Here is a 22,165-nt window from a genome sequence, read left to right on the forward strand (position 1 = left end):
CTCTCCAGGCCCACACTCCTCTCCTCTAAGCTCTGGCTCGTTGGAGCTCAAACCGTACTGTCAGTTCTTTCTCCTACTCGTCAGTCAAGGCTTTGAGGCCTTGTGGGGCTTTGTTTGCCTGTTGAGACAGGGTTTCTCTGTGCTGCCCTGGAACTCATGAAGGTCCACCTGCTGGAATCAACCCCTGCGTGCACGTGGGCTCCAGCTGGCCCAGCTGGGGTGTAAGGAGCACAGCTGGGCACTTCAGCTTTCTCCCTCCCCCCCCCACCCCCCATTCTTCCAGGCTGGACTTGAATCTGAAATAATCGTCTGGCTTCACACTCTGGAATTCTAGGATGACAGGTGCGCACCGCCAGGCCGAGCTTGGATGTCCAAGATGTGTCTCCTGGCACATCTTGACCTGTCCCTGGCTGGAAGAGACACAAGCAAAACTCTCATTTGCTTTGCAAATTTTCCCTGATTTCCTCTTTCTGGTTACTTTAGGTGTCTAGGTACTGTCTGTTGTGTGTGTCCCTGTGTGAGGCCACATGCCTGGGCTGGGTGTCTTCCGCTATTGTCTACATTCCTTTGTGAGCGGAGGTCTCGCTGGCCAGGGAACAGGACGCTGTGGCTGGTCTCTGGTGCTTCGATTGCAGGGGTCTGAACTCAGGCCCTCCAGCCTTGCACTCTCAGCAACTGAGACATCTCCTCAGCCCAGCGGCTCTGCTTTAATCCAGTTTATCTTTGGTTGGTTGGTTTTATTTTTTTTCCTGGGAGTGTTGAAATTCAAATCCTGCGTTCAGCCTTTCAATGGTGGTGGCCGCCTGCCCTCTAGTGGCTACAGGCGGGAGCCACTTGACTAGGCATTTAAAAGGCTCAAGTTTTGGGAGGCTGTGTGCTTGACAGTGTCTTACCAAGATTATACCCAGGCAGCAAAGATCCAGTGTCCTGATACACTCCGCTAATGGAGACACTGTCGGTAAAGCAGGAGGGTGGAGAACACGCTCACCCCACCATGCCCGGACACACACACAGTTACAGGAACACTTGCTGAGGTGTGCAATTCCCCGTACAAAAAAGGAAGGAGGAGCTTTCGGTTCTGCTTGGAGACGGGGTGGGGTGAACACGTTTAGGGCGGAGGAACTCTGGGGCACCCTCAGGGAAGTTGGGCTCTTGAGGGGTGGGCTCCAGGTGTTCAGGGGGAGGTGGGCAGGACTGCTCGAGGCGAGGTGTGGCAGTGTGCTGGGACTGTGGGGTCCCTGGGCTGAGGGCACATGGTGGGGCAGGTCTGTGTCTTGGGAGGGGGTCTCTGCAGTAGCTGGCCTGGGACAGCACTGGGCCCTGAGTCCTGCACTTCCTGAGCTGAGCAGGTGCCCTGTCTCAGCTCCTGGGTGAGGTTGGGGGAGACTCCGAGCTGAGGGCTGCGGAGTGGAGAACCCCACACCACAAATGAGAATCCAGACATACAGTTTGCTCATAGGCAGGTTTATTCCGTCACAGCTCACGCCTGCATCACTGGCCTGGACATTTCCGCCTGCAGCTTCACTCCGGAGCCTGCAAAGCCTGTACCGCCCTGAGAGGAGGAGAGAAGAACAAGCTGGAGGGGCCTGATGGGCTGGGCTCCAGGCAGCAGAGGCGATTGCTATGTGGGGCTGGGAAAAAATAAGTTGCAGGAAATGGAGGGACACAGAAGAGACTGGATAGGTGGGGTGTCTTTGTGGAAGGGGGCTGAGGTCCCGGGACAGGGGCAGGGAATTGGGGTGGCGCATTAGAAAGAAGAACGCAAGGCGCTGTGGTGGGGAGGAGAAAGGGCGTGCAGCACGGGCCAGGGTGGGGTAGGGCAGCTCACCCGCTGCAGCACGATAATGTCCCGCTCCGTCAGCGTCTCCCCGTTCACGGGGTCCACCATGTCCTTCCGGATCAACTTCTCGACGCACTCCAGGGTGACCACGGCCCCGCTGCAGGGGAGGACACAGTGCAGAGGTCGGCCAGGCGGCGTCCGGGCCCCTCCAGCCCCTCTCCCCGCCCCACTCACGAGGGCCGCAGCACGGCACACGGCGTGGCGTTGCTCAGGCTATCTCGGGTCACCGCGCACACGTAGCGCTCACTGCGTGTGATGAGCCCCACGCGGTCCACAGAGCCGTCCAGCTGCGTGAAGCGCACCGGCGTCAGGTCCGACATGCGCAGGGGCTTCCCAGACATCGGGCAGGTCACGGTGCGGGACTGTGAGCAGAGGCGGGTCAACAGGGAAGACGGGCAGTCAGGGTCCGCCACGCGGGCAGTGGAAGGGGCATGAGACGCGGGGGCAGCGGCCAGGAGGGACAGGAGCCTGGGACACTGGGAGCTCACCGGCTTCTCCAGCTTGGTGGCCTTGGCCTCGGGGGTCAGTGAGGGGATCCAGAAGCTGGGCAGCGCTTTGTCCTTGTCCTTGCCTAGGGGACCCGCACTGGGCCCTGGCTGCTCACCATCTGTGGAGGGGAGAAGCTGGGGTACACAACTTGGGAAGCCGCTCCCTGAACACCCGCCCAAGGGCAGGCGGTTTCTCGTCACCTGTACTGGGCACGGCGGCAGCCTTGGGCATGAAGGGGTTGAGGGGCCGGCTCACGATGGCTGCCTCCTTCTCCAGGAAGCCTCGGACTTGGTCCTGGGCTGCAGCTCGTTGCAGCTCTTTCTGCTCTTCCCTCCGGGCTCCTCGCTGCTTCTCATAGGCCTGGGGGAAGAGGAGCCTAGCTTAACACCCGGGGAGTCGGGGGTGGGTGGGGATCCTGGTACCTACTCCATCCCTCCGTGGGAGGATGGAGCAGCTTCGGCAGGGACTGGCAACTGCTAAGTTGGCCCTGGCACTTCTGAATCTGTGTGGGACTCAGTCTGCCTGCTGAGAGGTCTTCTCAAGGTGAGACAGGGGCTCACATAGCCCAGGCTGGTCTGGAAGTTGAACTGGGGACCTTCCACCCACCAAGTCCCGAACCACCACACCGGGTTATCTGGTGGCGGGGTGGACCTAGGGCTTGCTTGCTTAGTCATGCACACTGAGCAAGCACTTCACAGCTGAGTCACAGCTCCAGCCAAAAGGTGACATCATGCAAGTTTTGGTATCTTTAAAAACTCAGTTATGAGGCTGGAGAGATGGCTCAGAGATTAAGAGCACTGGCTGTTCTTCCAAAGGTCCTGAGTTCAATTCCCACCAACCACACGGTGGCTCACAACCATCTATAATGAGATCTGGTGCCCTCTTCTGGCCTATAGGCATAGATGCAGGCAGAATAATGTAAAAATAATAATAAATAAATAAATCTTAAATAAAAATTCAGTTATGTAAATATGTTTTGGAGAGACCAGAGAAGGAAGGTGTAGCAGCCTGGAGCAGACAGACAGAGAAACGTTTCAGTGCCGCGGCTTGGAGGAGTCGGCTTGCTGCATTTGCTGTTGATGGAGATTGGTATATCCCCAAAAGAACCCATCAACCCTACACAGCCTGGGGGAGTAAAGGGGTCTGTGCTCCTCTCCCCACTAATCTCTCTCTTACCTAGGGTTAAAGGGTTGGTGGAATGGAGGTGGAGGCTTAAACACCCAGATAAAAGAAGAGTTTAAAGGCAAGCACCGCAAGGTGACGCTTCTCAAGTGCCTAGAGTGTGCTGGTCGGACAGCATGCTGGCCATCCCGAGAGCCTGTCCAGCCTCGGGGTTTGCCTCGGAAGTCTGTTGAGCAGTACAGTGTGCTGGGCTGTGTGACCGGAACAGGTAAGGTATGCCCCTTGCTCAGGCCTGCCTGGCATCCAGAAGGTGTCAGGTGGTCATCTGTGGAGACTCCCTGGGTCACCCGGCTGAGGTGGTGACAGTACCTAAGCCTGAGGCCATGAGGCCTCCAACAGGGGCACCCATGATACGGGAAGAGTCTGGCTAGCCACTGGGCTGGGAGGACGGGGTCTGGGGAGCAGGTGCTGAGCGCGCCTGAGGCGAGAGGCGGAGAGCAGGGATGACACTGAAGGTGCGTGGCCTGTGAGGCCCTGGGTTTCACCCCTGGTCCAAACCAATCCCTCAGTGTGTCTCGAGCACCGGAAAACCGGGCTGCAGAAGGAAGGGGGCCAGATCCAGTGTGCTCCCACACAGGAGTGAAGGACACCTCCCAGACGCCAGGGTGATGGGCCTGGACCACAGTGAGCACACAGGGAGATCTACTGTGTCTCCAAGCCACTGGCCCTCATTTCACCCTGGTGGGCATTGTACAGATGGTAAGACTGATGCCCACAGAGAGTACCCATTTCCATCGAGAGCCTCTGCTAAGTGCCTGGCTGAGGAGAGCCGGGAAGCTGCTCCTGAGGGCGGTGGTCCACAGTGGACACAGGGAGTCTGAGGGCACACACGAGTCACAGGTTCCTGGAGTGGGGTTGGCGGGTGTGCCCCGAAGCCCTGGCCTGCAGGAGGTCAGCACAGATGCTGCCTGGGCTGAGAGCTGAGTAGAACTATCTGAATGGGGGGGGGGGGTTCCAGGGAGAGACCAGCATCAGTGAAGGCCCCTCCAGAAAAGGAACTGGGATCAGAAACTGCCCCTGTGTCCCTTCACTTCTCAGCCCCTGTCACCTTCATCTGCCGGGCAATCTCCTTCTTCTGGTGTAGGATGTACTCCAGGATCGCCTCCCGTTCGTACAGGTAGCCATCTGGGCTGCAGAGCAGGGAGAGGAAAGCATGGGTCTGGCCAGCCACAGGGCCGGGGCTTCATCACTCACTTCTACCTGTGCACACTCTCCACCCTGGGCACCACTAAACATCCTTAGGTGACATCTTCCATAGTACTCCCTTCAGCCCAGCTCTTTTTATTTGCTTTTGAAACCTGCAACTCAGGTTAGCTTCAAACTGCGATGTAGCTGAGGCTTGCCTTGAACCCCTGACCCTCCTGTCTGCGTTGCCTGAGTGCTGGGACAACAGGTGTGTATTGCGTGGCATGGGCGACGAACCCAGAGCTTGCTGCATGCTTGGAGAAGGCCCTCCCCCCGAGCCAGCCACAGCAGCACTAAAACCACACGCGCCAGCTGCCCCTCTGCCCCCGCTCACGTGACCACAGGATCATGGCAGGGCTGCAGAGAAAGACAGCAGCAGTCGAAGTCCTTCACGGCATCCCGGCTTAGCCTAATGTTCTGGGTCCCATAGCCAGAGGCCGCTGGGGACAGAAAAAGGGTAGTGGTGAAGGGATGAGTGGGGACATGCCCTTCACTAAATGCCCAAGACAAGTATGGAGGTTGAGTGGGACCCACAAAGGCATGGCTAGGCCAGCCTTGTTCCGCTGCAGCAGGGTGAAGAGACCGTGGCTGGCTTCCCTCTCCTGGGGTGGGAACTCTGCTTTGGCTCTCAGCCTTCCTTTCTGCAAAGCTGGTGCCCAGGGATGGGGAGGAGACGGAAGTGACATGGGACGGTATGTGTTAGAGGACCACATGGGCCATCCTGGCTACGGTCACCACCATGAGTATACACGGGGCAGGGACAGGCCATTCAAAGGCAGAACAGGACAACAGGGGAGTAGAACAGCCACGCCCCCACAGAGGGTGATGGCAGGGATGAGAGTAGGGTCCCCAAGATGGTACCTGTGTCCTTCTTCTTTTCGTGGTAGGTGTAGACAGCCCCCGCAGTGCAGTTTTTGCCATGCCGTGTCATCCTGTGGGAAGAGGGGAAGTGGCAGGGCTGGGGCGACCCCAGGACACTCCCACAGAACCTGACAACCTCCTGGGCTTATGGTCAGGAGCTCTGTTCCAGGAGCCAGTTCAGCAGCTCAACCACAGCCAGAAAACACAGAGGTGCACGGGTCTGAAGCAGGAGAGAGGATGGCAGTGTGCAGCCACTTCCTTTTCTTTTTGAGACTGAGTCTCAATATGAAGCTCAAGCTGATCTCAAACACTACCTGCCTCTGCCTCCCGGGTGCTGGGTTTAAAGGCACGCACCACCGCCACCCAGTATCTTTATGTTTTATTTATTTATTTATTTATTTTGAGACAGGGTTTCTCTGTGTAGCCCCAGCTATCTGGACTCAAGTTTGTAGACCAGGCTGGCCTTGAACTCACAGCGATCCGACTGCCTCTGCCTCCTGAGTGCTGGGATCACAGGTGTGCGCCTTGCAATAGGCTTCTTTATGTTTTAAAAACAGTATCTCAGGAGCTGGAGAGATGGCTCAGAGGTTAAGAGCACTACTTGCTCTTCCAGAGGTCCTGAGTTCAATTCCCAGCAACCACATGGTGGCTCATAATGAGGACTGATGCCCTCTTCTAACGTGCAGGCTATACATGCAGTATAGAACATAATAAATAAATCATAAAAAAAAAACAGTATCTTACTCTGTAGGCCGTGCTAACCTTGAATTCTAGGCAAAGCAGGCTTTGCCACCACATCCAATCAGACAGGGTTTTTCTGTGTAGTTCAGGCTGTCCTGGACACACTGTAGACAAGGCTGGCCCTGAACTCACAGCAATCCAACTGCCTCTGCCACCATGCCCAGGTCACACATCCAGTTTACAAAGCTCACGCTGGGGATCCAACCCAGGGCCCTGCGCTAGGCGGCGCTCAATGGACTGAATGCACCCCAACCCAACCCTCGGTGTGTGCTAATGATCCTGGCATTTGGGAGGTGGAGGCAGGGTAAGGAGCTCAAGGTCATTCTCATCGACACTGTGACTGGGAGGTCAGCCTGGGCTATATGAGACTTTGCTCAACAGACAAAACAAGTTCCCATGTAGGACACTTTGGCAACACAACTGAAACCTTGACTTAAAAAAACAATCAGCCAGTAAGTGGGATGAACACCTTTAATCCCAGCACAAGGCAGAGGCAGGCAAATCTCTGAGTTGAAGGCTAGCCTGATCTACAGAGTGAGGTCCAGGACAGCCAAGGCTACACAGTGAGACCCTATCTCAAAAAAAACAAAACAAAACTATTTTTTTTTTAAGTTCTGGGTCCCATGTAAAGTTCTAGGACAACCAGGGTTACACGAAGAAACCACATCTCAAAAACCAAAAGAAAGAAAGAAAGAGAAAGAAGAAAGGAAGGAAGGAGGGAGGGAAGGACACACGTGTGCCTGTGTGTTCAAAAGTGCACCACGAGCACGCAGTGTCTGCTGTCACCAGAAGAGGGCGACAAATCATCAGAGTGGGAGCTACAGGTGGCTGTGGGCTGCCATGTGGGTGGCTGGAACCTCACCCAGGTCTTCTGGAAAAGCAGCAATCACTACTCATCACTGAGCCATCTCTCCAGCCTGAATATTTTAAAAATCCATCATTATCTTTGAAAACAGAGCTGACATAATCCAATACACCTCTGATACTCTCCACCATTCATTTGAAACACACACACATAAACCAAAAAAGGTGTTTCAACAAAAATGAATTTTACATCTTTTTTCCATGAACTTGTAGTTTCACCATTTCCCACTTTAACCTAATGTCATCCCTTTGTATTTAAAACTGTTTTTGTAATCACTCATACTTCTCTGCAATAAAAAATATATATAGAATGCTAGCGATCTCACAACTTAAAACTTCTAGAACTGCAGCCCCAGGGGATCACTCTCTCTCTCTCTCACTCACACACACACAATATAATAAATGAACTGCTTATTTCAAAATAAACAGTCCAGGACAGCCAAAGTGTCGCACAGAGAAACCCTGACTCAAACAAATCCAAGCAGTGCTTATTTGATCCCAGTGCTTGGGAGGCAGAAGCAAGCTGATCTCGGTGAGTCTGAGGCCAGCCTGGTCTACATATTGAGTTCAGGACAGCCAGGGCTTGTTATATAGAGAAACCATCAAGAAAGAAAGGAAAGAGAGAGAGAGAAAGAAAGAAGAAAGAGAGAAAAAAGGAAAGACAGAGAAAGAGAAAGAAAGAAAAAGAGAGAAAGAAAGAAAAAGGAAAGAGAGAAAGAGGAAGAAAAGATAGAGAAAGAAAGAAAAAAGAGAAAGAGACAGAAAAAGAGAGACAGAGAAAGAGTAAGAGAAAGAAAAGAGAGAGAAAGAGAAGAAAGAGAGAAAGAAGGAAGAAAGAAAAAAGAAAAAGAAAGAAAAAAAGGCAGGAAGGAAGGAAGGAAGGAAGGAAGGAAAAGAAAATGTAAAAAAGCAAGCAAGCCAGGCCTGATAATGTAATGTAATGCAGGCCTGCTATCTCAGGTCTTGGCCTGGGCAACACAGTCATCTCAAATGCAAAATGAGAGCTGGGACAGAACTGTAACAGAGTACTTGCCTAGCACGAAAGAGGCCCTGGGCTCAACCACAACACTGCAAGGAAATCAAACACACAAAAACCATGGAAAAAAAAAAAAAAGGTATGAGGGTCTGAGAAGGAGGCTTTCTGCAGTGTGCCGGGGGCAGGCAGGGGCCTGAGATGGGTTGGAATTTTTTCTAGTTTTGAGTGTGGTGACTTACACCAAGTTAGAAGCCACTGGGCCACAGTTATACTCTGTTGCTCTGTGTGAGTGTTCCAGGAGGAGATGAACTGGGGCCCTAAGAGCAGTGGCCCACACCTGCAATCCCAGAACCTGGGAGGCCAAGGCCAAGTTTTATACCAGGTTCCAGAACAGCAAGGGCTGGGAGGGTCCCTGTCTCAGAAAACCAAACCACGGGCCCATGAGATGGCTCAGGGTGGAGGCGCTCTCTTGCCTTGCAAACCTGAGGTCAGTCCCCTGTAGCATGAAAACAGGAAGGAGAGAGCCAAAGGCAGAGCTGTATGATCTCGGCCCGTGTGCTTTAGCGGCGAGGCTGTACACACCGTTTTTGAAAACGGAAAACAGAAGAGAGAACTAGGCAGGGGACCCCTCCCCTCGGTGTCAATCTCCACCTGCCGAGCAGGCATGTACTGCGGCTGCGGTCTGATGGTGGCATGACACATAAGCACCTGTGGATGGACAGTGCCGTTCGCAAGGAGCAATCAATAGCACTATGCCCAGTGGTTCTCCATAGCAGGTCTCAAGAAGCCCAGGACTGGAGAGATGGTTCAGTGGTTAAGAGCAATGGGTATTCTTCCAGAGGTTCAATTCCCAGCACTCTCATGGTGCTCACAACTATCCATAAGTCAATTTAGAGGCTCTGGTCTCTCCTGACTTCCCTGGATATTAGCCACACCTGAGGCACACACATGTACATTCAGGCAAAATACTTATTAACAAAAAATAAGGTTAAGGTTAAATTTTTTAAAAGATAAAACTTTTTTATTTTTGAGACAGGGTTTCTCTTGACTGTACTGGACTGGCTTTGTAGACCAGGCTGGCCTCAAACTCACAGAGATCTGCCTGCCTCTGCCTCCCAGAGTACTGGGGTGTGAGCCACCATGCCTGGCTTGATAAAAATCCTTTTTCAAGATTTATTTCTATGTGTGTGGGTGTTTTGCCTGCATGTATGTCTGTGCAATACATGTGTGCCTGGTGCCTGCAGGGGCCAGAGGGCGGAGGGGTCAGATCCCCTGAAAGTGAAGTCATAGTTTTTTCTCATACCTTCACCACAGGGGCCCAGCTGAGCAGCCACTGTCAGCTGAGAAGCGTTGTCCCTAAGCCACAAACAGAAGACAGTCCAGCCAATAAAAGCCCACACCCCCTCATCAGCGAGAACAGAGAGTTCAAGGCCAGCCGGACCGCAGCTTTGCCTTCCTGTGTGTCTGTGTACCACCTGTGTGTCAGCAGCCCAAGCAGGCCAGAAGAAGGGGTCCGATGCCCTAGAAGTGGAGTCACAGACAGTGGTAAGCTGCCGTTTGTGTGCTGGGAACTGAACCTAGGTCCTCTGCAGTCACCTCTTCAGCCCCACACCTGTGGCTTTTGCACTGGACCTGGATTCAGTTCCCAGCACTGACATGGTAGCTCACAACCACCTGTAACTCTAATTCCAGGGAATCCAATGCCCCCTTTAACCTCCAGAGATCAGGCACACACATACATACCTGCAAAATACTCATACTCCTAAAATAAATCTTTACATAGAGAGTTTTTGGCCAGCCACAGCTACATGGTGAAACACTCTCAAACAAACAAACAAACAAACAAACAAACAATGGAAGGAGATGACTCAGGGAGTATAGGGGCTTGCCACAACGCCTGATGACCCGAGTTTGATACCAGGAACCCACATGGTGGAAGGAGAGAACAGACTTTTGAAAGTTGTCGTCTGACCTCCATTAGGATTAGAGGCGTGCACCATCATGCCTGGCCCTAATTCTGAAATTTTGAACACTTCTCTTCCCTGTCGTCACAGCAATATGCAAAAAATCTGGAGGCCATGACAGGGGCTGTGGAGAAATGGGTGTGTCCTGGCTCCTTGGAGTGTCAGGAGCTCCTCGGGGTGGAGGCTCAAGTCAGGTGGAAACTTCTGTCTAGGACAGTGGTTCTCAACCTTCCTGACGCTGTGAGCCTTTACTACAGCCCATGCTGGGGGGCCCCAACCGTAAAATTAACTATAATCTTGCTGTTAGGGATCATTATGTAAATATCAGATACACAGGATATCTTACATGCAAGCCCAGGGGGTCACGACCCACACGGTGAGAACTGGGTTTCTAGTAGCCCCTCTGGTGAGTGTGGTTCCTCACAGTAAGTCAAGACAAAGTTCCTGTGTGCTGGGCATGAGGTAAACTCACATCTTCAAAACAAGCACTAGAGCTGCACAGAATTCTAGCAGAGCAACAAGAAACTAAAATTCAGATCTGAGCTGGGCGTGGTGGCGCACGTCTGAAACCCCAACACGAAGGAGGCAGAGGTGGGTGTGCCTCTGTGAGTTCAGGGCCAGCCTGGTCTACAAAGCAAGTCCAGGACAGCCAAGGCTACACAGAGAAACCCTGTCTCAAAAAAAAAAAAATTCAGATCTGGGGGTCTGGAAAAATGGTTCAGCAGCTAAGAACACTGGCACCTCTAGAGGACCTGACCAGGCTGCAATGCCCAGCGCCCACACGCCAGCTTACCACCGTCCATAACGCCAGGTCCAAGGGATGCAGCACTCACAGACATTACACGGGAAAAACACCAATGCACGTAAAATAAATACATCTTAAGAAAGTCAATATCTGGTATCCTATGTCTGTCACCCAGCTACCTGGGGAGGAGAAGCAGGAGGGTCACAAAATCAAAGCCAGCCTCAGCTACAGAATGAATTTAAGACACGGCTGGGAAGAGTAAAGATGACACCCTGGCCCAAAACAAAATGTCAAAGGAGTGCTGAAAGCCAGATGTGGTGCAGACCTCAAGTCCCACACTAGGGAAGCAGAGGCAGGAAGGTGCCCTGGACAAACGTCCTTGAGTCTTGTTCTCAGGGTAGGCATGCTATCGAGGGAAAGGTGATGCTCAGAGGTAGCACTCCAGTGCTCAGATGAGTGCATCTTTTCTGGATGCAGGCAGCACCCAGATGTAATGGAAGTTTTGGTTTCTTTGTAAACTCAGTTATGTTATGTAAATATGTTTCTGTTTTAGTCCCAAGTGTGGGATTTTAGTTGGGCTTCACTTTGTCCACAGCTGACATTTGTCTCACGTGGGGTATGGCCTTTCACAGCTGCTAGTGGCCTGCCCCGTAGGGCAAGGGGAGAGGCGTGTTCTAGGGCTCTGAGGATATAAATATGAGAGCCCAGGAAGAAAGGGTGATGTCAGTGGCAGCCGTGGTAGCATGTGGCGAGTGGCGGTTTGAAGAGACCAGAGACAGAAGGGGAGGCGGTTTGGAGCAGACAGAGAGAAATGCTTCCTAGTGCAGCAACTTGGAGGAGACTGCTGGCTGAGTTTGCTGTTGATGGAGATTGATGTAGCCCTAAAAAAAAAAAAACAAAAAAAAAAAAACCATTGACCCTGAACAGGCGGGGGAAGTAAAGGGTCTGCACCCCCTCTTTCCACTAACTTCTGATGGCTCACAACTACCTGTAACTCAGCTTCAGGGATAATACAATGCTTTGTTCTGGCCTCTGTGGGCACCCAAATACAAGAAAGACACACTCTAAATTTCATGACCACACACATACACAAAATGAAGAGCCAGTTCACATCCTATTACAACCACATATAACAAAGCAACAAAGTGAGAATGAAGAGGGGAGAAGCCTGGAGACAGACAGACATACACACAGACACATACACATCAATGCATGAATGCTGAGGAGGAAGTTCTTCAGACAATCAACATAATCACTGACCCCCAGATTTTACTCCCGCTGAATAAGAGAACACATCCATCCAAACCTTGAATACAAATGTTCAAGGCAGCACCACCTGTGACAGCCAAAGAGGAGAAACAATTCCAAAGAGCCATCAACTGATGGAGAAATAAAATGTGGCATATCAAATGACAGAATACTATTCCTCCACAAAGAGGGTTTCAGGCTATAACAAGGAGGGACCCAGAATCAGCATGCTGAGTGAGGCACAAAAGCCCATATACATATGACTGTATTCAGAAAAAATGTGCAGATTAGGCAGATTCATAGGAGTTTAGAGACTGCCAAGGCCTGGGAGTGGGAAAGACAGAGGAAGTGGCAAAGAATGTGGAGCAGGATTTCTTTTGGGGGGTATTAAACATGTCCTAAAATTGTTTTGAGACAGAATCTCATGTAGCCCAGATTGGCCTCTGAGTCTCTATGCACCTGGGAAGTCTGAACTTCAGACTCTACAGCCTCTACAACTGAATGATTGCTTGTAGCAGGTTACTACCTTGTGCCCTTGGAGGCCAGAAGAGGGCACTGACTACCCTGAGAGTGCACGGATCACAGGTGTGTGCTACCACGCCCATAGAACACGATCTAAAATTGTTGGTGGTGATGTCAGTCCAACTCTGTGAATATACTACAAACTGCTGAATTGTCTGCTTGAAGTGGGGAAAGTACATATTATATGAAATTATATCCCAATAAAGCTCACTGGAAATAAGAACAACATGAGCTAGGAGTGGGGAATGCATGCTTGTAATTTCAGTACTGGGCTGCCCCTCTTTCAAAACAAAATAAAACAAAACAAAACAAATTAAGAGGCTGGAGAGATTGTGCAGTGGCTAAGAGCACTGGCTGCACTTCCAGAAGACCTGGGTTTGATACCGAACATCACGGTGGCAGTTCACAACTATCTGTAACTCCAGTTCCAGGGCATCTGATGGCCTGCTTCTGGCCTCTGTAGACACTGTATGCACACAGTACATAATCATAAAAACTGGCAAAACGGGCTGCAGAGATGGCTCAGAGGTTAGGATCACTGGCTGTTCTTCCAGTCCTGAGTTCAATTCCCAGCGACCACATGGTGGCTCACAACCATCTACAATGAAATCTGGTGTCCTCTTCTGGCGTGCAGGTGTACATACAGACAGAATACTGTATACATAATAAATAAATCTTTTTTAAAAACTGGCAAAACACTCATTCACATAAAATAAAAACAAATCCTTTCCCTTTTCTTTTTTTTTTTGGGGGGGGACAGTGTCTCACTATGTAGCCCCAGCTGGCATGGAACTCCATATGTAGACCAGGCTGGCCTCAAACTCAAGGAGATCCACCTACCTCTGCCTCTCCAGTGCTGGGATTAAAGATGTGTCCACCACAACCAGCTTAAATAAATCTTAATCTCCCTACAGAGACATATAGTGAAATTTGATGGCAGCCTGGACTACATGCAACCCTGTCTTTAAAAAAGGGGCGGTGGTACACTCCTTTAATTCCAGTACTCAGGAGGCAGAGACAGGCGAATCTCTGTGAGCTCGACGCCAGCCTGGTATGCAAAGCGACAGGTCTACAAACTGCCAGGGCTACTACATAAAGAAATCCTGTCTCGAAAAAACAAACAAAAGAAACAAAAACAAGCCAGTAAACAAACAACAACATAAACATATGCATATATGTGTTTATGTGTGTGTGTGTGTGTGTGTGTGTGTGGCTGGGTGTAGTGGCGCACATTTTTTAATCTCAACACTTGGGCAGAGGTTTTGGCGGCATCCTCCACCATTATCTGGAAAGCTGAAACGGATTAACGAATCCTGTCTTAACTCTCACTAATTCAGAGAGTCCCACGTTCTTCCCTGAACTGGGCCAGGTTGCTTTTCCATGAGGAACTTCATTTTCTAAGAGCTGCCAGGATGAGGGTGACATGTTAGAAGGAATGCTGGGAGATGTAGTTCAGCTTCCAAACCAGGGAGTCCAAGAGCGCTCTATTAACAATTAACAGGAAGTCGGAATGCTAAACCTTATCCTACATTCCTCAGGACTCCAAATAATCTCCCACAAAAAAAAAAAAAAGGAACTTAAGGACGCGACCCCTCGCCGCCTGCAGCTCACCTCACAAACGGTTATCCGACTTGTGGCTTCAACTGCGTCCCGAACCGGAAGAGTACTGTTTTTTCACACCACTCCTCCCACTTCCGCCAGGTAGTAGAAAACGGAAATAACACTGCCCCTAGTTTCGGAGGCGATTCTCCTGGCTTGGTAAGTGCTTTCTTCTTTTCTTCCACCCCCCGGAAACCTGAGCGACAACTCGAAGGTTCCGGTGGGCGAAAGTGGCTTAAATATCATAACCTGTACTAGACATTCTCCAGAGCGAGGCAGTTGCTTTGAGTCTCTTTAGATCTGAGTTTAAGGACTTACTCCTTCGCCCAGAGATTCTGATACCCACTCCCCCAAATATATACCTACTTTTTTTTCCCCCGTTACATCTTAAGAGACGATTGAGAACTCTTCTTTGCCTATTTTATAGAAAGAGCAATAGTCAAAGATCACGGGGCCAAGCTGGTCAAGTTACCCGCAGGAAACAGATTTACTGTTGTACCGCCCATTCTAGGAACCAAAACATTCCGTTCCCACCAGTTTGTAGATCTCTAGAGACCCAAGATTTATTTTCGGGTCTCTGCCAAGCAAGTTGTCTGTAAAGAGAGACCCAGGCTGGGAAAAGAGGGAGGAGCAGACTCTAATAAAGCCCCTAGAACCCTCCACAGCGTAGGAAAGCCTTACTCCTATGTGAGGCTGTGTCCCTGAAGACCTTGGTTCTATGGTTCCTTTAAATACTTTGTCCCTTACCTGAGTCCCTCCCAAAGCAGGTAATCAGTAGCCCCGCCCCCTGCCATTAGCCGGATCGGGCCTAGTTACTGAACTGGAGCACCCCTCCTCCCTCTCCCCTCCCCTCTTCCCCACCCCTTCGTACAGCGGGCTCCTGCTGGCCCAGAGGGTCTTCATTAAAGGAGAGGCAGGGTGTCTGGGCAGGTAAGTGAATGAATGCTCCCAGAGAAACTTGGGGGCGGGGGTTCTGGTGTCCTGATTCTCCAAACCACTGGGATCTAGAAACTTGGGATTCTAAGCTCTAGACCCTGGAGCTCAGGGCCTGTCTCCCCCTGGTCCCCAAGCCTTCAAGACCTAGAAGTATAGAACCTGGTCTGTCCTGTAATCTTTGATCTCTGAGGGTGGATGAGGCAACAACTGGCAGAGGGAGGTTAGCTTGGAATGGAATCTGCCGAGTTGGAAGGGACCAGGACTCAAGACGAACCTGTTTAAATGCCTTCTATGTGTCAGATTTGTGATGGGTGCTGAGGTATAGAAAAAGATAGCCTCAGCAACTGTGTGCTTATCATTGAGAGAGCGCTGTCACCTCTGAAATCCTCCTTGGACATTTAAAGACTTGGTACAATAGGCAAGCAACTTTGCCACCTGACAACAGAGTCTCTTATAAAGCGGCAGATGTACTTTGAAAATTCAGATGAGTTGATAGACACCCATAGTATCTGACATGGGATACAGGCTGAGTGCTTGCTTTTATCCTCATTCATGACTGCAGAGTCCAGGCAGGAAGTCCTTGCCTCGTACCTCTACTCAGGCATTTGTCATCTAGGAGTCTGCATAAAATATGAGGGGCCATCCTTCCCTGCTCTTAGTCTACGTGGGATTGGCCAACTGTCTGGATACCTTACCTCACAGAGAGCAAAAGCAAGGTGAGTGTTTGGGGAAGACCCTTGCAGAGGTTTAATTTCTGCCTTCCTCTACCCAGGATATTTGCTGGTTTCCTGGAGGCCAGCTCTTCTCTCTCAGATCTAGGAAGTCCAGGCCCCATCCCTCTATGCCTCAGCCTCTTTCCTTAGACCCACAAGCCCAAGCCCTAGCCTTCCTCCTTCAGAAATGGAATTCCGGACTCCAGTCTTCCTTGTTCATACCCAATGGTCCAGACCCTGACCCTCCTTGCTCAGACCCAAGCACTGGCACTCACCCTTAGAACCCCAGCTCTTTATCTTCTTTGTCCTCAGTCCTAAGGACTCTTTGCTTTTGACCCTGATGTCTTTAGTTCCTGACATCTTCCTGGATCCCCCGAAGGCCCAGAGTCTCCTAGTTTACCACAGGCGTTTTCCCCGAGCGAACCACTGGGACCTGGAGTTGCTGACCCCTGGGAACCTGGAACGGGAGTGTATAGAGGAGAGGTGCTCCTGGGAGGAGGCCCGAGAGTGCTTCGAGGACAACACACTGACGGTGAGGGTCTCTCTGCCTTCTCCAGGAGTTAATGGTCTCAGGCATCCAGCCTTCACCTCCCTCTTCACCTCCCGGGTGGACTGGTTATGTGTGCGGGCCCATGACTTTCCATGTTTAGTTGCTGTTTTTCCCTTCTCTTCCCCTCCAATCCTAGGAACGCTTCTGGGAAGGCTATAAGTACAATGGCAAGGGAGGTGAGTGATGCTTGGGCCTCCTGCTCCGTGTTGGGAAGTGGCCATCGGTCCTGAAGTTCAATCCAAAGTCCCCTCAACACACACAAGGCCGCCATCCCTCAAATCCCATGCTGTCCAGAGATGCCTGACAAGATGTTCCCTCCTTTTTCACTATGGCCCTTGTCTGAGAAACCTAGCACATTGCTTTCACACTCACAGGAGGGAGACGTTGTGGGTGTGGGTGGGTGGATGGAAGAAGGGATTATTGTCATGGGGCCCATCAGAGGGACAAACTCACTTGGGCCCTGCTTTGGAGTCCAGAGCTCCAGCCCCTTACAAGCATCTTGGTTGCTAGTGGGGCTGTTCCCTAGCAACAGAGTTAGGGCAGGAAGCCTGGCCATTCTCACCTGTCCAGTTTGCCTACCCCAGCCCCTCCTCTTAGTTCTGAAGCCCTCATCCTGGCTTGAGCTTTGTTGCTAAGGGGGGCTGCTCCTTAGCAACAGGGCCCTGGCCAGGCCAGACAGAGGAAGCCAGAAGCACTACCTGGCTGGCTTCCCCTCCCCCATAGCCCCATGCCAGCCACAGCCTGCTTGGTTGCTAAGGAGGCCTTCTCCCTAGCAACCATACCTAGCTAGAGGACCAGGGCCTCCTGCCCAGCTGGAGGACCCCCTCTGGGCACCAGCTGCCCCACCCCCTCACGGCCTGGTTGCTAGGGTGGATGCACCTTAGCAACAGGCCCTAGGTCTGTACAGTGGAACTGGTTGCTAGGGGAGATAGCTCCTTTTCTACAATCCTAGCAAGACCTAGTGGATCACCTGAAATCTTCCAGACTTTGGGGGACCTGTCTTTTTACTGTAAGCCAGAAGCTCTGGTGGGGCTGGGGATGGAAGGTAGCCAGATCTGAGGGCTCTGGCCTTGGCCATTCAATCCCAGCTACTCCTGAGGCTGAAGGAGAAAGATTGTAAGTTCAAGGCCAGCCTCTGCTACATATCAAGTTTGAGGTCAGCCTGAGACTGCCTGTCTCACTAAAACAAACCCAAGAGCCAGAGAGATGTTTAATTTGGTAAAGTGCTTGCCATGGAACCCCAAGGACCTGAGTTTGAGCCCCAGAATCTACAGGAAAAAGCTGGACACGCTGGTGTGCCTCTGTAACCCCACGGTTTGAGAGGAGAGACAGGAGAGACAGGAGGGCTCACTGGCTAACCAGCCTGCCTAAATCATCGAGCCTCAGCCTAATAAGAGAACCTTTCTCAAAAAAAAAAAAAAAAAAAAAAAAAGAGGCAGGCCAGTGAGATGGCTCAGCAGTGAGTCTGATGACCCGAGTTTAGTCCCCGGACACCACGTTGTACAATGAGAGAACTGGTTCCTGGAAGATGTGCTCTAAACACCTGTGGCACACAGGTGCCCCCCCCCCCACAGACGCACACATATAAATAGTTAAAACTTCAAAAATAACAAAGTAGATGACTCCTAGCAGAAAACGTTGAAGGTTGAACTGTGATCACTACACACACACACACACACACACGCAGGTACCTATTTTCTAAAAATCAGTACAGGCTAGAGAGAGATGGCACAGCACTCGAGGGTGCTCGCTGCCTGGCAGAGTACTGGAGCAGCCTAGGAGCCAGCAGACTCAGAGGATCCAATGCCTGCCTTTGATGTCTGTGGGCACCGCACGTGTGCCTGCTCCCCCGTCACAGCCACAAATACAGTAAGAAAACCGCTCTTTTAGGCCATCAACACAAGTCTGGAGAGATGGCTAAGGGTACAAGCACTTTCTGCTCCTGCAGAGGACCTGGGTTCAATCCCTCACACCGACATGGTGGCCACAATCATCGACTCCAGATCTCGGGGGTCTAACGCCCTCTTCTGACCTGTTATGGCACCAGGCATGAATGTGGTGCACTACACATAAAAGAAATCTCTCTTTTAAAGCCAGCAGTTCCCTGGTGGCGGCACATCCCTGTACTTCCATCTGTAACTCTCCAGTCTCAGGGGCGCAGCTCTGTTCTAGCCTCTGAGGGTAACAGGCATGCATGTGGTACACAGATACATGCAAGCAAATCACTCACACACACTTAATATGTGTGTGTGTATGTGTTTAATTCTACCTGGGCCATGGTGGCTCATGCCTTTGATCCTAGCACTTGGGAGGCAGAAGCAGATGGATCTGTGTGAGTTCAAGGCCAGCCTGGTCTACAGAGAGTTCCAGGATAGCCAGGGCTACACAGAGAAATCCTGTCTCAAAAAAAAAAAAAAAGCCAAACACAAGCAAACCAAATTGAGAATGTCGCCTTTTGCTTCCCTAGTTTGTTAAAGGGGTCTGTGACCTTAGGCACAGCTTCGTGTAAGTTCGACACCTCAGTATTTCAGGGTGTCCCACAGTTCATCCGTTAAGTAAAGACCTTCTGTCCTTGTAAACGTTGAAGTCTTCCTATGGAATGGCCCTTTCTCTTGTGCGCCACTGACACAGTTCAGTTTAAGCAAAAGATGCACTTCCTCTCTTCCTGCCCTTCCCTCCCCAGTGGTGGGGATGAGCCCAGGGCCTTAAGTAAGCTGCCCAACTGTTCTACCCCTGAGATGCATCCCAGGTTCTCTTTTCATGTCTTGTTTTGTGACAGGGTCTCACCGACTTACTCAGGCTGACCTTGAATTCACTATCAGACTTCCAACATGCAATCCTCCAGCCTCAGCCTTCCAAGTAGCTGGGATGACAGGTCTGCGGTCCTACTAGACCCTACTCAGATCTCAATGAATTTTCACCAGTTCATGGTAGGGTTCATCTTCCCATTCGGAAGAGCAGGAAGGGGCCTCAGATCTGCCTGGCTTCTCAGCCTTAGGGAGAGGAATGGGATGTTGGAGGAGGTAGCCCTGAACCAGCAGTAGCCTCTACCCACAGGGCGTGGACGCGTGGACGTTGCAGGGCTGGCAGTGGGGCTGACCTCTGGGATCCTGCTCATCGTGTTGACTGGCTTGGGAGCCTTTTGGTATCTACAGTACCGACAGCGGCGTCACCTCAGAGCCCAGGAGTCCTGTCTGCCTGAGTAAGGGGTCTTCCAGGAGGAAGGGATGTGAGAGAGGAGGGGGAGGAAGCTTGATCTCAGAGGGCTAAAGGTTGGGGCAAGAGACCAGTGAAGAAGACTCTGGAGCCAGGTATCATGCCGATTCATTCCTGTCATCCCAGAACCTGGGAGGCAGAGGCAGCAGGATCTGAAATGTGAATTCAAGTTTAGCTGGGACTAAGGATGCCCTGTGTTCTGGGTAGGGTAAGGTCCATCAAGATGACGTAGGGGTTTGACCCCAAATCTGACAACCTGAGTTCTGTTCAAGAACCCACATGGTGGGAGGAGTGTTGGCTTCTGATCATCCTTTCACACACAGAATACATAACTGCAATTTAAATGTAAAAATACAATATAAAGAAGCTGGGTGTGACAGCTCACACATGCAGTCCCAGGGCTTGGGCTGCTAGGCATAAGGGTTGCTGATCGTTTTGTTTTTTCAAGACAGGGTTTCTCTGGGTGGCCTTAGCTGTCCAGGACTCGCTTTGCAACCAGGCTGGCCTCAAAGTCACAGTGGTCCCCTGCCTCTGCCTCCCGAGTACTTACAGGCGTGGGCCACTGAACCTTAGGAAGCCATGCTGGGGAGTTCCGGAACTCAGTGTTTTTGTGCTGTGTTCCTGTCTGTGTGGACCTTCTGAGCTTTGTCTGTCCCTGTCTTCTGTCGACGTGCTGTTTCTCTGGTGCACCTATGTTTCTGTGGATGAGTGTCCACTCGGGTTCCTTTACTCGTCTACCTGTCCATGTCCATCAGGGGTGTCCTTTTCTGGGCCATCTCCCTTCCACCTGTCACCTCCCGCTCAGTGGGTCGCTTGGTCTGTAATCCTTTGATAAGGTAGGTTTCTTTTTATTCATTTCTTTTAAGGTTTCATTTTATGTGCCTGGAGCCATCGAGGTCATAGAAAGGGCTTTGGACCCTCTAGGACTGGCGGTACAGATGGTTATGAGCCGCCATGTGGGTGCTGGGAATGGAACCTGGGTCCCCAGCAAGAGCAGCCAGTGCTCTGTATGCGTGTCTCCAACGCCAATGTAGGGTTTATGCTAACCACACTTTTTCTGCCCTAGGACCGGGCTCATCATCCCTCTGAGCCCCCCGACGCCCCAGTCCCCACCCTCACCTCCAGGCCTCCCTACCTACGAACAGGCATTGGCAGCCACTGGGGTGCACGACGCCCCTCCGCCCCCTTACTCCAGGTATCGGCTTCTGCCGGGGTGGCGCAAGGCGTGGGAGGGGCGGATCCCACGGGCCGGGCTTGGAGCTTTGGGCAACCTACGTGGGGCGGGGCTTGCAGGGCAGGGCCCGCCCCACGCAATTGTCTATAGGGGTGTGGACCAGCCTTGCTGGAGTGCAGCTTTTCAGGAAGGTGGGGCTTGTGCCTACAGGATTGAGGATTGGTTGAGGCACCAAGGGCGGGTCGGTGTGGTCCTGGGGGGGAGGGGGCGTGCTGTTGGACTCTGCATCTTACACTCCCCACCCCTGGTAGCCTCCGAAGGCCTCACTGAAGACCTGCTGCGAGCGCGGGCTCCCCGAACTGTGCCCCTGATTCATAGCGGATTCCGGAAGTCGCCAGCTTCTTCGACGACGGCGCTTCAGTGTGTCCGTGGGGAGTCAGGGTCGTCGGACCCTAGGTCTACCATGACACACGTGTTTCCGCCGGGCACGGATACGCGCAAGTCCCTGACCGTCCCATTGCCGAACCGGTGCCCCTGCCCCTCGCGCGACCCCCCACCTCTCCTGAGCAGCGTCCCTGCCTCGGAGTGGGCAAGACTCTTGGGAAACTCGGACCAGACTTGACTCGACCGTGTCCCCACCGGTGCGGCGGGGCGCGTACACGCAGGGAACCGTGCACACGCCCGACTTGGTGTATTTTCCTACTCGGGCACATGGGCGGTTCGTAATCCAGCATAAAGGTGGGGGGCGCATTTGCAGTGTGCTGTAAGAGGGGTGTTGCGTTTGTGCTCACCTGGGGAAAGGAGTTGAGCTGAGCTGCCCTCTACCTAAAGAAACCTCTGGAAAAGGAAGGGGGGGAAGGACCTCCCCACACAAAAAATTCAAAATTGAAACAGTGCGAGAAAAATAAAAATGCAAACGAACTGAGCCCCGTTCCTGGGCGCATCTGTGCGCGGTGGAGCTCAATTTCTGTGCAGGCGCTTTGCGGTACACCCCCAGGCCCCGCTACTGCGCTCGCGCTCGCCCGCTCAGCTCCCTCTCCCTCCCCCTCCCGGGCTCCGCTAGAGCTCTCCTTCTCTCTCTAGCTCTCTCTCTCTCTCTCTTTTTTTTTTTTTTTTTGCATTTGCACGGGATTGTGGGAGGAAGCGGAGCGCAGCCAGACACCCCGCCGCCCGCCCCCCTTCCCCTCCCCCTCCCCCAGCCGCCTTGTGCAAAGATGGCTGCACCGTGAGCGCAGAGGAGGAGGAGGCGGCGGCGGCGGCGGCGAAAGAGCGAGCACCCAGCGCCTGCACCCATTCCGGGGCCGTCCGGGACGCCCCCTCCCGAGCGCGCGTCCCCCTTCTCTCTTGCAAGCGCCGGGGC

The 22,165-nt window shown here is 52.2% G+C and overlaps 2 protein-coding genes across 8 annotated transcripts; one reads left to right on the forward strand and one right to left on the reverse strand.

The window, feature by feature from the left end:
* Positions 1-1,443: 1,443 nt before the first annotated feature.
* Positions 1,444-14,929, reverse strand: Nosip (nitric oxide synthase interacting protein). Of its 2 annotated transcripts, none has more exons than XM_055613524.1 (9): positions 14,583-14,929; positions 5,558-5,628; positions 5,031-5,136; positions 4,560-4,641; positions 2,530-2,689; positions 2,329-2,447; positions 2,015-2,202; positions 1,829-1,937; positions 1,444-1,552 (listed from the first exon to the last, which is right to left on the reverse strand). In XM_055613524.1, the coding sequence occupies exons 2-9, from the start codon at positions 5,625-5,627 to the stop codon at positions 1,481-1,483; spliced, it is 906 nt and encodes a 301-aa protein (XP_055469499.1). In that variant the 5' UTR covers position 5,628; positions 14,583-14,929; the 3' UTR covers positions 1,444-1,480. The 2 variants fall into 2 exon arrangements, with proteins under 2 accessions (XP_055469499.1, XP_055469498.1); XM_055613523.1 differs by lacking the exon at positions 14,583-14,929 and adding an exon at positions 14,229-14,563.
* Prrg2 (proline rich and Gla domain 2) lies at positions 14,316-21,730 on the forward strand. 6 transcript variants are annotated; one of them, XM_055613526.1, is made up of 9 exons: positions 14,359-14,375; positions 15,090-15,146; positions 15,715-15,868; positions 16,216-16,397; positions 16,552-16,591; positions 19,195-19,290; positions 19,473-19,617; positions 20,698-20,826; positions 21,117-21,730. In XM_055613526.1, exons 3-9 carry the CDS (start codon positions 15,784-15,786, stop codon positions 21,133-21,135), a joined length of 696 nt encoding a protein of 231 aa, XP_055469501.1. In that variant the 5' UTR covers positions 14,359-14,375; positions 15,090-15,146; positions 15,715-15,783; the 3' UTR covers positions 21,136-21,730. The 6 variants fall into 6 exon arrangements, with proteins under 6 accessions (XP_055469505.1, XP_055469502.1, XP_055469501.1 ...); XM_055613530.1 differs by lacking the exon at positions 15,090-15,146 and having other exon boundaries at positions 14,316-14,375; positions 15,769-15,868; XM_055613527.1 differs by lacking the exon at positions 15,090-15,146 and having other exon boundaries at positions 14,330-14,375.
* Positions 21,731-22,165: the final 435 nt, after the last annotated feature.

Source organism: Psammomys obesus, unplaced genomic scaffold (genome assembly GCF_907164565.1).
Source record: "Psammomys obesus unplaced genomic scaffold, mPsaObe1.curated_primary_1811, whole genome shotgun sequence".
Lineage (NCBI taxonomy): Eukaryota > Metazoa > Chordata > Mammalia > Rodentia > Muridae > Psammomys > Psammomys obesus.

What these genes read in the sequence shown, in the direction of transcription:
- Nosip (XM_055613524.1), bottom strand. Translation starts at nt 5,627, where the DNA reads ATGACACGGCATGGCAAAAACTGCACTGCGGGGGCTGTCTACACCTAC. An exon ending in CCACCAAGCTGGAGAAGCCG is followed by an intron (nt 2,203 to 2,328) that starts GTGAGCTCCCAG and finishes CTCTGCTCACAG; the next exon opens with TCCCGCACCGTGACCTGCCC. An exon ending in TGTGCCGTGCTGCGGCCCTC is followed by an intron (nt 1,938 to 2,014) that starts GTGAGTGGGGCG and finishes CCTCCCCTGCAG; the next exon opens with CGGGGCCGTGGTCACCCTGG.
- Prrg2 (XM_055613530.1), top strand. Translation starts at nt 15,784, where the DNA reads ATGAGGGGCCATCCTTCCCTGCTCTTAGTCTACGTGGGATTGGCCAAC. An exon ending in TCGAGGACAACACACTGACG is followed by an intron (nt 16,398 to 16,551) that starts GTGAGGGTCTCT and finishes CTCCAATCCTAG; the next exon opens with GAACGCTTCTGGGAAGGCTA. An exon ending in CCAAGTAGCTGGGATGACAG is followed by an intron (nt 19,291 to 19,472) that starts GTCTGCGGTCCT and finishes CTCTACCCACAG; the next exon opens with GGCGTGGACGCGTGGACGTT.